We start from the raw sequence: 13,826 nt of genomic DNA, 5'->3' as shown, positions 1-13,826 counted from the left end.
TTAAAACGAATAATAATAAAAATATAGACTTGGTTTTCAAACAAGCAAATGCAAAACAGAGCTTGCACTCTAACTTCACACTATCTTATATGTGATATTCTAACTTCTCTTGTATGTCTGTATGGGAGAATTAATCTATATATTAATAAATTTCCTTGTGACTCAATTTCAGTTTGCATTAAGAAGTATATCACTGGACTAGGAAAGGTTATATATTTGTCAACCAATGCTACATGATAGGTAACTTTAAGACATGCATTGTGATTTTCAGTGCAGTTTTCTTTTAATGCAGTTTTCTTTCAATGCCATAGGTGTTAATTGCCCAATACTTTCAGGGCAGGGCAGACCCAAGAAAAGAGAGAGAAACACAGCATAACAAGGGTCTAGCTGGCAATAGCTCGAAGAGCTCTGCCTGCTAATAAGGTTTATTAACTCTCCTAATCTTCCATGACAGCTGCTGCCAAAGCCACAATATTCACAGAATAGATCTGTTTTGAACAGACATGGGCATAACCCTTAGAAGTGCAGTGATGTTAATTGATGACAATGGTAGAAAAGTTAATCTGATAAACAGAAAGCATAAGATAGTTTATAATAAAGAATGATCTGGCAAAACTGTAACATATGCTTTATGACACTCCAATTTAGAAAGGTAATTATGCACCAAAATCTTAGATTTTTTTTAATATTATTTGGCTATGGCTTTGCATAAATAAATGACATATAAATGCAAAAAAATATATATATTTTAAAAGCTTATGTTCCAATTCAAATTAATTAATTAATCCTATGTTTAAACACCCTTTATAGTGTTGCAATTCTAATCAAACAAACAATGGAAAATGCTTCATATAAGTACCCCATCCGTGAATTTTGAAAATTAATAGAACTGATATTCCTCTCCTTGTTTTGAGAAACTAGACACACATGTAATAAACTGCATTTAACGCTTTTGTAAAATATGATTCTCTAGCTCTTGATATGAAATTTCAAAACAAAACCTCTGGCATTTTCAGTGAAGGCAGAAAATTGAGAAAAATGAATATGATAGACATAGTCAGTTAAGAATTAAATTAAGTATCATATAGTACCTGCAAGGTGGGATCCGATGATTTGTATTGGGGTCACATTTTGGTACTAAGATTGTACAGGCAAAAAACATAAGGTACTTGTAGCAGTTGGTCTGAACCAAGGCTGGGAAGAGAGAAGACTCCCAGCTGACAGAGGCTTCCTTCTGAGTCCTGTGGCCCAGGTAGTTTGGGTAACTAGTGTAGTTGTAAGGCAAGTTCATACAGAGTTCCAGAGTAATTGGTTCGCACTGACCTTTCACAAAAATAAATAAATAAATAAAATTTAAAAAATTATATTTTTCCAAATCTGCAGTCAGAAATATTTTTTCCATTTTCCATTGCTATAGAAAACAATGTACAGAATTTATCTTCAATTTAGATTGAAATTCAATTTAGTACTGAGACTGATATGACACATTCCATTTCTAAATGAAATTTAATTTTACTTACTTTTAAAATATGAGAAAAGTTTCCTTGAAAAATGTGTACTATTCAAAAAGGCATTTGTTATCAAAAGACTGTATATATTTGCTTACTCTGGAAGAAAATGCATCTTAACATGATTAATATTCTCCACCAGACAGCTGCTAATATCATTTGCCAGCACAGTGTGTGATCCAATGAGCTGGTTCTTTGAGAGGAAGTTGAAAGAAGATCCAACAGTCAGTCGTTCAGCTGATCAGCAGAATTGGCCAGTATTTCTTGGACTGACATTCACTATTATAATCTCAGTATTTACCTCTCTAATGTGAGGAACGTGATGCTCATTTTGGATACAGCTCTTCCCCTCTGCTAAATTCTTGCATACTGCCAATACTAAACTATTTCTATTGTCTCAAACCACTTAGTCTCAGCTTTGGAGTGAATGAAATTGTTCAAAGACATCATTCTTCAACAGTTCTACTCATACAGCACCCATTTTCTTCATGATGAATTTCACAGTACCATAGAATATCCTGAGCTGGAAGTGACCCGGCACTACTCAGATCAGTTCCTTTTTGTGTTTTGATTTTTCCCCAGTAAACATATTTTCTTGATGTGTACATACTTATTATATGTTCACCAGTTTTTCCATGATAAAACACAAGTGAACATGAAACTATATGCAATACTCTAGGTGCTTTTATAACACAATATTATTCAAGACTAAAGGGGAGAAATATACAAATGTTTCTCTCTTTTGTTATGCCTCATGTTTGTAGCGGCTAAGGTGAATTCTAGAAGAAAATCTAGTAGGATAGGTCTTCGCATATTCTCAATATCATTACAATTTTCACACTGTGTTTAGAAAGCTTCTATCACATTATGTGCAAGTATCATTATAGGTTTGAAAAGAATAACCTTGAATCTTACACCCAATCTCCCACATCACCAATCAGTGTAACAAACAGAACATATACTACAGGTGAACATCTGACTGAATTTAAGTACCCCAAATATTAATCTTTCCTTCTGATATCTATCCTTATGGTTCCAGAGATATTGCTGCTCTATGGATAGTATATACATGTATAAGTACAATTTAATGGGTGGGAAATGAGGGATAGAATCCATTGCATGTTACCCTAACTAACCAAGATATGCCCATTTTTAATATCTCCATGCTTCTATTATTGCCCTATCCTGCTCCACCTGCTATACAGGAATTAGTTCCAAACAGTAGCATCATAGATTATACAAGATATGAGGATGTATTGTCTACCCACAGCAAATCTGAGATCTCCCAGCTACAGTTTAGACAGAATTCAGTGGGACATTTTGCTGAATCACAGAATGGCTGAGGTTGGAAGGGACCTCTGGAGGCCATCTGGGCCAACCCCCAGCTCAAGCAGGTCCACCTAAACCTGTTTGTTTTTGCCAGGTCGCTTTTGAATGTCCAGGTCGCTTTTGAATATCTCCAAGGATGAAGACTGCACAACCTCCCTGGGAAGGGAGGGCAACCTGTTCCAGTTACCCACACAGTCAGAAATAGTTTCTTGATGTTCAGACAGAACTTCCTGTGTTTCAGTTTGTGCCCATTGCCTCTTGTCCTGTCACTGGATACAACTGGAAAGAGTCTGGATCTGTTGTCTTTATACACACACAGACCTTCAGATATTTGTTCTGTTATTCTAAATATGTTCTAACTGCATTACAAAGCCAGCCTAAACCGATTTGAAATTATCACATATGGAGAACATCCATTATATTCAACATGTATAACATGAGAAATGTGTCCTATTCTTAGCCAGGAATTTTCCAGCAAAAGATTTATCTGGGTCAGAAGATGCTGCTTTGTCAAAACTGAGAATTTCCATGGGAATTCTCATCTCTTACTGAAGATGAAGTAACTCTCGTCTTACAGCAAAAGCAACATGCAGAAAGACAATAGTACTTCCAGATGTTGTACAAGAAAAAACTCTCCCAAATTCTCTTATTCTGTTTTGTATAAACAATTACATATTTAGTGGACTGAAAGGGAAAAAGAGAGATGATCTAGGAGTCTAATTCAGATTATGCATTAATCTTGTTGAGAATTACAGACTGCTGCTCACAATATGATGAGGAAACATTTCCACTAAATATAATTGATTTCTTCTTAACTAGTGTATGTGTCCCAGGATAAATTGCTTCCTTTTCACCACAAGGGGGACAATTTCTAGTGGGAGATAATATATCTGTGAATTGAAAGACACAGAGGAGAAAATGACTGCAATAATTCAATGAAGCTATTTGAGATTCCAAGCAAGAAAAATTAAATGATTAACCTTTGAATAAGTTTGTTTAAAAATAAAAATAAAAAATGAAGTAGGTTGTTATTAGTTTTGTAGTATATGGATACCTTCCTTCCCATTTCATAACCCTTTCTAAATATTTGTTAAATGAAAACAGACAAGATAAATAAATAAATAAAGATATCTATCTCAATCACTTTGGAAGGTTCCATCTCACCTGGATAATTTGGTTAAGGATATGGATCAGAGTACAGACCAACACAAGTGATGTCAATGGTAGGCATTTGCTGCAGACCATCTTGGCAAAACAGGAAGAGGTAGATGAACCCATCCTTAGGTAGCTGGAAGATGCTTCATGGTTTTGGAGGCCCTGGTACTCGTGGAGAGTTTCAACTATACCAATATCTTCTTGAAGGACAGTGGTTTAACCTTAAAGGAGAGCCTCCTCAGAACACAAGGGCCCATTCCAAGGTGAAGCAAGTGTGGCAGAAAAAGCCAGCATGGCTGAACATCGATCTCATGACTGATCTCCCAAAAAAAAAAAAAAAAAAAAAGAGGAATAGAGAGACATTCCAAGGCATACAAGGATGGAGTTTGGAGCTCAGACAGAACAATGAAACTACTGAGCAAGAAGAGCTCTTGTAAGTACACTGACAGCAAAAGGATAAGTAGGAAAAACGTGGGTCTGCTGCTCAGTGAAGCAAGGGACCTAGTGACCAGGGCCATGGCCAAGGTACTCGATATCTTTTTTGTCTAGGTTTTCACTGGCTAACCCCATTGGAAGTCGGCTTTTTATCATCTTTGAAAGGTCATGGAACCTCATGACTGGAAGAAGGCAAACATAATATCCATCTTTAACAATGACAAGTAAAGGATCCACAGAACTATAGTCCACTCAGACTAACCTTAGTCTCCAGAAAGATTATGGAGCAAAATCATTCATGAAGACATCTGCACATGAAGAAATAAAGGTGACTTGGAACAACCAGCATCGATTTCTAATAGAAAAATCATGCCTGATAATTCTGATTGCTGACTATGACAAGATATGTGACTTTTATGACCCTTTATTCATCACTGGTGACAGCATATCTGGAGTATTGTGGTTTTGGGCTCCCTGATTCATGAAAAGAGATTAATATACTGGAATAAGGTCAGTGGATGGCCACTGAGAAGGCTGGGGGACTGGAACTTATGATATACAGGCAGAGGCTATGACAATAGGGTTTGTTCAGCCATGAAAAGAGAAGGCTAAAGGGAGATCTCATTGCTGTTAACAATTACCTAATGGGATGGTGCAACGAAGATGGAGCCAGACTATTAGAAGTACACAGGTGAGATGAGAGGTGAAAGACACAAGTTGGAACCCAGCAAATTCCAGTTTCACATAAGGAAAAGAGGTTTTTACCATGAGGGAGGCCTAATGTTCTAAAACATTGACCAGGAAGATTGTGGAATCTCTGTCTTTGGGAGATGCTCAAAATTCAACAGCACATGTCCTGGGCAACATTATCTAGTTGGCACTGCTTTGATCAGGAGTTTGGACAAGTTGACCTCCACATGTCCATTCCAACCTAATCTACTCTGGGATTCTACTTAATATAATGCAGCAACATGGTAACATTATCCAAACAATCTGGTAGTACCAAAACAAACTTTCCAGTAGGTATTGCTCAGGTCAACAAAGCAATTATATGACGTGTCTACACATTCACATCTAAGCAAAGGCAAGCTTGCTCTGCCCATGCGGTGAGGTATCTTGAACTGCTGACTCTAGTAATATATCACCAAGTTTTAATTCATAAATCATTCTGAATTCAGTTCTGCCCCAGTTTCAAAATCAAGTAAAATTGACTTCTCTTGGGTATCTGTTCATAGTGCTGCATTGCACACTCAGAAGTAAGTGCACAGTGGGTACAGTAGGTTTGCACAGAGCGGTATAATATAGGACATAGAAAGAAAGATGATACAAAGCATGTAAGATCCTGATCCCCTACAATACATATTGGTCAGAAGAATAACTAGTTTAGCCAGATTGAATATCGGAATTCTTTCCTGGGAAAAGGGATGAAACTTCTCCAGACCACTAAACCCAGTGTCATGCTTTCTTGTATTTTTAAAATAAATCATTAACTTACACTTACACTTTGTTGTTTACAGAATGTTAATGTTAACAAAAAGTGTAACTGTAAATATTCATTAAGAACATATCAAAAATTCACAGAAGGCAAAAATATCTCAATGTCAAACATTATCTCTTAGTACACCTATAATCGAGCTTTATGATGCATGATGCCTTGCCCTTTTAAACAGTTAACCATTATACATATGACATTAAATAGTAAATGAAAGTATTACTTACTTCGTCCTACCCTGCATCTTCATTGTACTCTAAAACACCCTAGAAGAGTGACAGTATGAAGCATGTAACCTACTTACTGCAGTTTATCTGGCTGTTTCTCATTTCACAGAGAGAAGTTCCACAGGTATCGGGACAGGAAGTACATCTCTGGTCTCCCTCCTGACAGAGGGTTTGACCTGAGGAAAATAGAAATTTACTATTCTGATATACCAGACTAATAAAAATGACTATAGTGATGAGAAAATACAGAGAGACTCATAACAATTAGTTATTTCCTTTACATAGTTGAATAAGTACTCTACAGCATTTCAAGTACAGTAAAGAAGTGTTGTAAGGAAGAAAAGTGTGCAGAAATGTCCAGATGTCACTTCTTTGCCCCTCTACTTAATATGACAATTTATATTCCCAAACCCTGAAGAACTATGGATCTCTGAAAGCCATCTACCATGATCTTGCCTGTGGCAGAGTATGAAAGGTCATGGAAATTGGATTTCAAAGGGAACAATAGGTCCTAGTTAAAAGAGAATATCCTCTGGGAATTATCCCCCAGTGCCATTCAGCTGATCTGCTTCTCATTTCATGATTGTTTTGGTGGACAATAAAAACTATCCTAAAGAACGGTTGTCAGAGCTGAAGTTTTGTTGCCCATCTTTGGTTAGTGAAAAAACAAAAACCAACACACACGCACCCTCCCCAAACTCTAATGATCTTGAAGATGGATGTTAGAATAACCAAAAACAGCACTTCATCAAAAAGTTTATGAACAAATTACCTCGGTAGCTAGTTTCTTTGATAAACCTCTGGCCTTTTGTCTTTCTCATAGTGGTGCTAACTTCCTTCCAAAACATTAAATTCTCTCTTTCACACGACTTTTGCAAAATTAGTAAATTTAATTTATTATTCCTGTATGTAGAGACTGACTAGTTTGTATTTTATCATCTCATTCTGTTTTAAATTATTTAAATTATTTATTGAAATTATTTATTCTATTTTTGATATTTTATTTTATTTATTTTTATTGCAGTAGTGTCCATGAATATTAATCAGTCAGTCATGACATCCTTATGTTGGGCATACAGAAGATGCTGAAGAAACCAGGACCTTGCCCCAAAGAAATAATGATGATGTAGTCATATTTTTTCCTAATTATGTGTGTTTACTTCCCTTCATCTATTGAAGCAATGAAGATATTTTCTTTTGTTGTAGTATTTGACCATCTTATTTTACAGAAGCTTTTGATTACAAAATCAAACTGGAAAGGTAGGAACAACTTTTTGACTTCTAAAGCTATCACAAATCTTCACATTAAAATTCTTTTTTTTAAAAGTTTGCTCCATCTCTTTCTTATCCTGCAGTGGAAGAGCTTCGCAACTCCTTAAAACTCCCTGTAGATTATTCTGATTCTAACATAGTCAATACTGTACTTCTATAACCACACTCTACCCTGTCTCAGATCACTTTAGCCCTAACTTTGTTACCTCTGCTAAGCATATTCAAATATTTTACCTTGCAGAGCAGAGAAGTCTTTGTACTTAGTGTACGTCCTATGACATTTTCTGTATTTGTTGAAATCAAGTACATATATACACAAGAAATACAAAAGAAAGTTACAAACTGGAATTCTGTCTTCCTTTTCAAGAACTATACAAGGAACTAAAGAGGCATAACCAAAATGAAGTCCAAATTCTGTCTATATATTCTCAGGTAATTTTGGAACAAACAGGATACAGTTGCTGAAAAGAAGATTTCTGCTTATGGAATATTGCAAAATACTAGAAAGAGGTTTTTGCATTTTGAAGACTGAATAATGGAAAACAAGACAAATGTTTGTGTTAAAAAGTTTTGCAGTTTAATGCAAAGTGGAAAATTCCTTTAGTATATAGTGAGATCGTTGTCAACATAATTATCACCCCTTCCTACTCCTCTGCATTTAGTATACTTCAATTTGTATCTGTTCATTACATCCCTCCCTCCCCCAAAAAAAGACTTTTTAAAATTATTTCTTCAGTATTCATAGAGACAAAAAGCAGTGAGAAATGCATTACTGATTTCTACCCCAGTTCATGCATCACAGTGCCAATGAAATTATCTTTATGGGGAAAAATAATTTTAAGAGTCTTATATTGCATGAATTAAAAAAAAAAAAAAATAAAAATGAAATGGCTGCTTCTAGAATTCTCTGAATAGCTTTTTACTTTCTTGTTTATCTCATTCTCCTGCCTCATTTCTTGCACTTTAAAAATGAACATTTCATTATCAGTCAAGAGAATGAAATAGAATTCATAGAATAAAACTTTGGATGGTCATCAGGAAGGAAGAAAATTATTCCAAGCAGTTTGTGAGATTAGATGGTCAGAAATATAGACAAAACTTCATCCTCAGTTTTTTAGATTGTGACAGTCAGATCTGAAAGAAATTCCCTGAAAGACCTTTTTTTCAACATCTTCATTAATTGCAGAGAAGAATGATGGTAATTTATGTGTTTTAACTTATTTTGGAATGTAGATGTTTAAACTAGAGTAGGAGGATCCAAAGAACTTTCCTAAGGAAAGGAGGCTTATATAATCACACCATGTATGTATCTTTTGAATAGATTGTCCTATAACCACTGTATCTGACAGCACTAGAGTTTTCTAAATTAATTGAATTCCTTTATGTTTCTTAAAAATAGCAGTCATTATGGAAATACTTGAAACATTTTCTCACTGAAAGGCTGCAATCTGAACCTATCCTTCACCAGAAGCAAGAGAATTATATATGAAAAATACTTTCAAATGCTAAAACCATGACAATCAAGTCTATTTCAGGACAAAAGTATTTGGAAAACCATGGTCTGGGGTTCAGGAAACTTCTTGGTTTCCTTTTTTTTCCCCACACAATCCATCATAAGACAGCTAGTAAGTAGCTGTGAAAACTTACATTCTCACATGCTTACTTTCAGCTACACTAAATAATCAGTTTACTTACAAAAACCTCTTTTCTGTGACTCACAAGTTCTTATGCAAACAGTATTTTCTTGAGAAAATTCTTCCTCAGATGACACCAATTCCTATGACAGCAGTTTCTAAACACTGTAGACAATGTGAATATGTATTTATTTATTTCAAGTAACAGCTGATCAGTCAGATAACCCAATGCTATGGTAAATATCACCTCCATTTCTCCAACTTTTTTTTAAGGACTAATAAAACTCACCTTACAATTTCCTTTGTGAATGCAAAGACCTGCCAGCCTTAGCAAGTGTTATTTGAAAAGCAAGGCAAGTCTATTTGACAAACAGTTTTAGCTAAAGGCACTTTGGAATAAAGCAGTCAATGGTAGGTTCTGTAAGAAGAGTAAAATGCAGAATTTTCTTACTTTCACTGCAGTTTTCTTCATCACTTCCATCTTTACAGTCATTATCTCCATCACACTGGAATGCACTGGGAATGCATTGTCCATTTTTGCATTCTACCAGACCCTGACTATGACAAGCTGGGGGAAAAAAAATGATATCTTCATTAATGTTGGTTAATAAAGGTCTCACTTATTTCTGAACATCATAATGAAATTATTTTAGGAGAAGCTGCTAACACTAGTTAGTACTGAAGGTCACAAGACATTTTTCATTATATGTAAAATATGCATTCAATAGCCTACAGCTGTGCTGATCTTTTAACTACAAGGACTGAAACTGTATATGTCAGGTAGTAGCAGGCTGAGATGAATGTTCAGCTGTTTTCAAGGAAAAAAAAAAAAAAAGTTATGCTCATATAAAAATTCTGTCACCTTTTCTTTGCCCACATGTTTATATTCCCTTATTTAGATTAGGTTCTTAGATTTCAGGGGGAATTGTAGGACAGCAGTTGCAAGATCAAGCACTAAAAGGCAGCAAGATACTAGAATCAAAGCTGCATGATAGGTTTTGCAATTTCAAACATTATTCTAGTGTAGTTCTTGGGCAGGTATACATCATCACAGCTGAAACAGACAGAAGTCCAAACCCAAACAAGGTGTGATAGGTAGCATACAAACACATCAGAAAGCTGTCACAAACTACAAATGCCTACAGTATAAGAGGGTATATACATTCATTCATTACTCTTTAACAGGAACACTACAATTAACAAAAAGCAAATCTGCTATTAACAAAAGGCTGAAACACATGCCAACGTTGGTACTTCTCAACAATGACAAAAAACATCTAATTTGCTACAACCAGAAGGAACATTTGCTAATTGCAAACTTCTTAAATCAATTGAGCTTATGATTTTGCCTTACAAATAGTATGTATGTGTACTTAAATTTTGGTTTTGATTCTTAAGCAAAGAAAGAAAAGAGGGGAAAAAACAAAACAAAACAACAACAACAACAACAACAAACAAACATTTAGAGATTAAATGAACTTACAGCAATTGATTTCATCTGATTTGTCTATACAGTCATGGTCACCATCACACACCCAATCAGCTGTTATACATCTCCCATCTCCACATTGATGGTGTGTCAATGGGTTACAATCTAAATAAAATGTAAAAGTAAGACCAAAAGAAGCACACAAACAAACAACACAGCTGGATAATAAACTACTATCAGTTGTGCTGTGCCTATAAACTGGTCATTCTTACTACTTAGCCATTATGCATTAGTAAATTACAATAAGAGTTTTTATATACCTGCAGAGTTTGGAAGCAGATAAGTTACACATGTTCTCAATTCTACTTAGTGAATTCTACTTAGATAGTGATGCATTTATTTTATCTCTCGGGTGCACAGTTGTTTCCATTTGCAAGTAAACAAGCTTCTAAGATTTATCAAGTAGATTAAAACATCTTCCGGTTTTCCATCTCATGAGAAGATTTTCAGTCATCCAGTGTTTTCAGTTGCCACTGGAGAAAATCATTTCAAACCTTTATTTTTTTAACAAAAAAGGTTTTTTTGTTTAAAAAAAAAAAAAAAAAGTTTTCAACTAACATTTGGCACCTTCTCAGAAACTGCTATGTTTTTGCATACACACAGAATTTTTCATAAGAATGATCTAAAAAGAAAGCATTCCAATCTTCTTACTCCTTCTACCCAAATGCTTCCACAAATAAAGAAAATTATTCTAATGAGTAGGCTGTGTAAAGGAAATACACATAGTTGAAAATGTTTGACAGGCTTAAAGGAGTAATAATTATCTAACTATACCTGCACTTTAGCTTTGGTGTAGGGTTTCTTAAAAGATTAGTAGTGGGAGGAGAAGGAGGGTGTGGGTTGATGATTTCTGACATTTCCATTTCTCTCCAATCCGATTCACAGCTATACTAAGTATGAAGCATACAGCGTTGACCACACAGACAGTAAGGATTTCAAAAATGTTGTAAAAATCTAGCATAGGTCAAGAAGGAAATGCTCACAATATATATTACAAGCAGAAGTAATTACCTCCACTCAGAACCTGGTGGAAGCTCAATAAACATGGCTAACATGGCTTTGTCTGTGCTAGTATATATATTTTACTAATGTCACCATGATGTCATCATAATGTCAGCCCTGATCACAAATTTTTTAATAAGCTTGGAGCATGAGCAGAGTAAGCTCGTGCTTGTCTGCAGTTTGCCATGGAGACATACTTGAATTGTTCACAAAGTGCCTGAATGATAATATTTAAGGATAAAGGTAAACTCCATGGCTTAGCCTTATATAAAGTATTGTAAATATTACTGTATATTCATAAATTATATAAGTTCAAAATGTCTTGCAAATACAGATAAATTGGTAGGGAAAAGGATTTGTACCATGGTCCAGCATTAACTCCAGGGACAGCTGCTCTAGTCTGTGATTAATTAACTCCCTCCCACTCAGGGCCAAATCAGCTGGGTTCATTTATACAGTCTTCTTCAGCCAGTTAAGACAATTCTGTCTAACTTTACATAAAAATAGATAGGGAACATAGACACAGTCCAGTCTGCCAAATCTGCTCTGAAACTCTTTTATAGCCTGTACAAAATGTTAGATCTTAAATTTTATATAGAAAATTTATCTCAAAATAGGAATGCTAGGAGTCAGATTAAGCAAAGTCTTTCAGGAAAGCAAGTTTATGAAAGAAAACACAAAAAAATAACACCAACTGAATCATAGAATCATAGAATCATAGAATATCCTGAGTTGGAAGGGACCCTTAAGGATCATCAAGTCCAACTCTTGACACCGCACAGGTCTACCCAAAAGTTCAGACCATGTGCCTTAGTTCACAGTCCAATCTCTTCTTAAATTCAGACAGGCTCGGTGCAGTGACCACTTCCCTGGGGAGCCTGTTCCAGTGTGCAACCAACTGAAAGTAATGAAAAACTGAGTATTTTTTATTTGGAGAAGAAACGTAAAAGAAATCTCTGGAAAAAAAAAAAAAAAAAAAAGTTATGATTTTTAGTCTCAAAATCCCCTGTGCTTTTTCTTAGAAAAGCAAAAGAAAAAAAGCATGAAAAATAATATTTTAACCTTTAAAAAATTATTTTAAAGTTAACAATTTTTCTTGGGTACATTACTAGGAGAAAAAGTTAGAAAAAAATAAAATAAAATAAGGTTTTCAGAGTTTCCAAATATTTGCACAAGAAGATAATTCTTTCTCATGGCAAAACTTTTTCTTCCATGAAAACAAATACAGGCAGGACGAATATAGTGAGGCAGAATATACAAAGTCAATTAAAAACAGAATTTGAAAGAAACAGATTTGAATCATCAAACCATGCAAGTTTGCAATGAAGCTAACATAAAAACAATTCAGTTGTGAAACTGTTGGCATCACAAGTGTAATCCCTCTTATGATTTAGTCTCAGTCAGATTCGGTCAAGCTAGCAAAATCAACTCAAGCTAATCTTGAGTTGATTGGTTCAGGAACACACATAGTATTTTCCTCTATCCTTCCAATTGCAGGGAACAATATGGAAGAAAGAGATTCAGCTTATCTATACATGGCTCCAAGGCCAGTGTCACTGGCAGAACTGGTTTTTGTTTTGTTTTGTTTTGTTTTGTTTTTCACAGGATGATGCACACAACACCAGGCCTGACAGTGGCTGTTGGGATACACTTTTCTCAAAGGGGTGCTACCAAGGTCATTCAGTTTGCTCCACAATGTGCTGAGTACACTGGAGCACATTTGGAATGTTTCTACACTAGTGCATACAGCATAAGGAATAAGCAAGAAGCTTTGGCTCAGTCCCAGAGCTGCAAAATCTTTGGTGTAAGTGAGAATTGGTGGGAAGCATCCTGTGAATGGTGTTCTGTGATGGACAGTCATGGGCTTCTCAGAAGGGATAAGCAGGGCAGGCAAGGAATAGAGGTGGTACTGTATGTAATGGAGAGGCTTGATTTCACCAAAACTTTGACATTGGATATGGAAGGAGCAGAATTCAGGCTGCTCAAGGAACTATTTAGTGAGGTCTTCTGGTAATCTGCTTCTGAAGGTATTTTTGAAGGACCTTTTTGAAAAATTAATCAATGCTGATCACTTTTAAAGAGTCATCACTTAAAAGCGCAGGAGCAGATAATTCCAAAGTTTCAGAAGTCAAGAAAGCAGGGCGGAAAGCTGCCTTGGCTGAGCAGGGATCTTCTTTTAGAATTTACTTAGAAAAGGAAATATATGCACAGCAGAAACAAGGCCAGGCAACAGGAGGACTACAGAGATGCAGTTCACCATTGTATAGAGATGCTGAAAACCAC

At 35.4% G+C, this 13,826-nt stretch overlaps 1 protein-coding gene across 6 annotated transcripts in view; it reads right to left on the bottom strand.

Moving 5' to 3' along the window:
- CORIN (corin, serine peptidase) overlaps window positions 1–13,826 on the bottom strand; it is a 144,862-nt gene that overhangs the window by 50,712 nt on the left and 80,324 nt on the right. For 5 of the 6 annotated variants that reach the window (XM_082760360.1, XM_082760359.1, XM_082760358.1 and 2 more), the window contains 4 exons: window positions 10,536–10,646; window positions 9,504–9,620; window positions 6,224–6,322; window positions 1,092–1,323 (listed from right to left, as the gene is read on the bottom strand). In XM_082760360.1, the coding sequence (XP_082616486.1) occupies window positions 1,092–1,323; window positions 6,224–6,322; window positions 9,504–9,620; window positions 10,536–10,646 (559 nt within the window). The remainder of the gene's footprint in view (window positions 1–1,091; window positions 1,324–6,223; window positions 6,323–9,503; window positions 9,621–10,535; window positions 10,647–13,826) is intronic. The other variant, XM_082760361.1, reaches the window with a different exon arrangement.

This window comes from Aythya marila, assembly GCF_965140915.1.
Source record: "Aythya marila genome assembly, chromosome: 4".
NCBI classification, from domain to species: Eukaryota; Metazoa; Chordata; class Aves; order Anseriformes; family Anatidae; genus Aythya; species Aythya marila.
The sequence above is the reverse complement of the archived record's forward strand: the minus strand, read 5'-3'. Positions and strand labels throughout refer to the sequence as shown.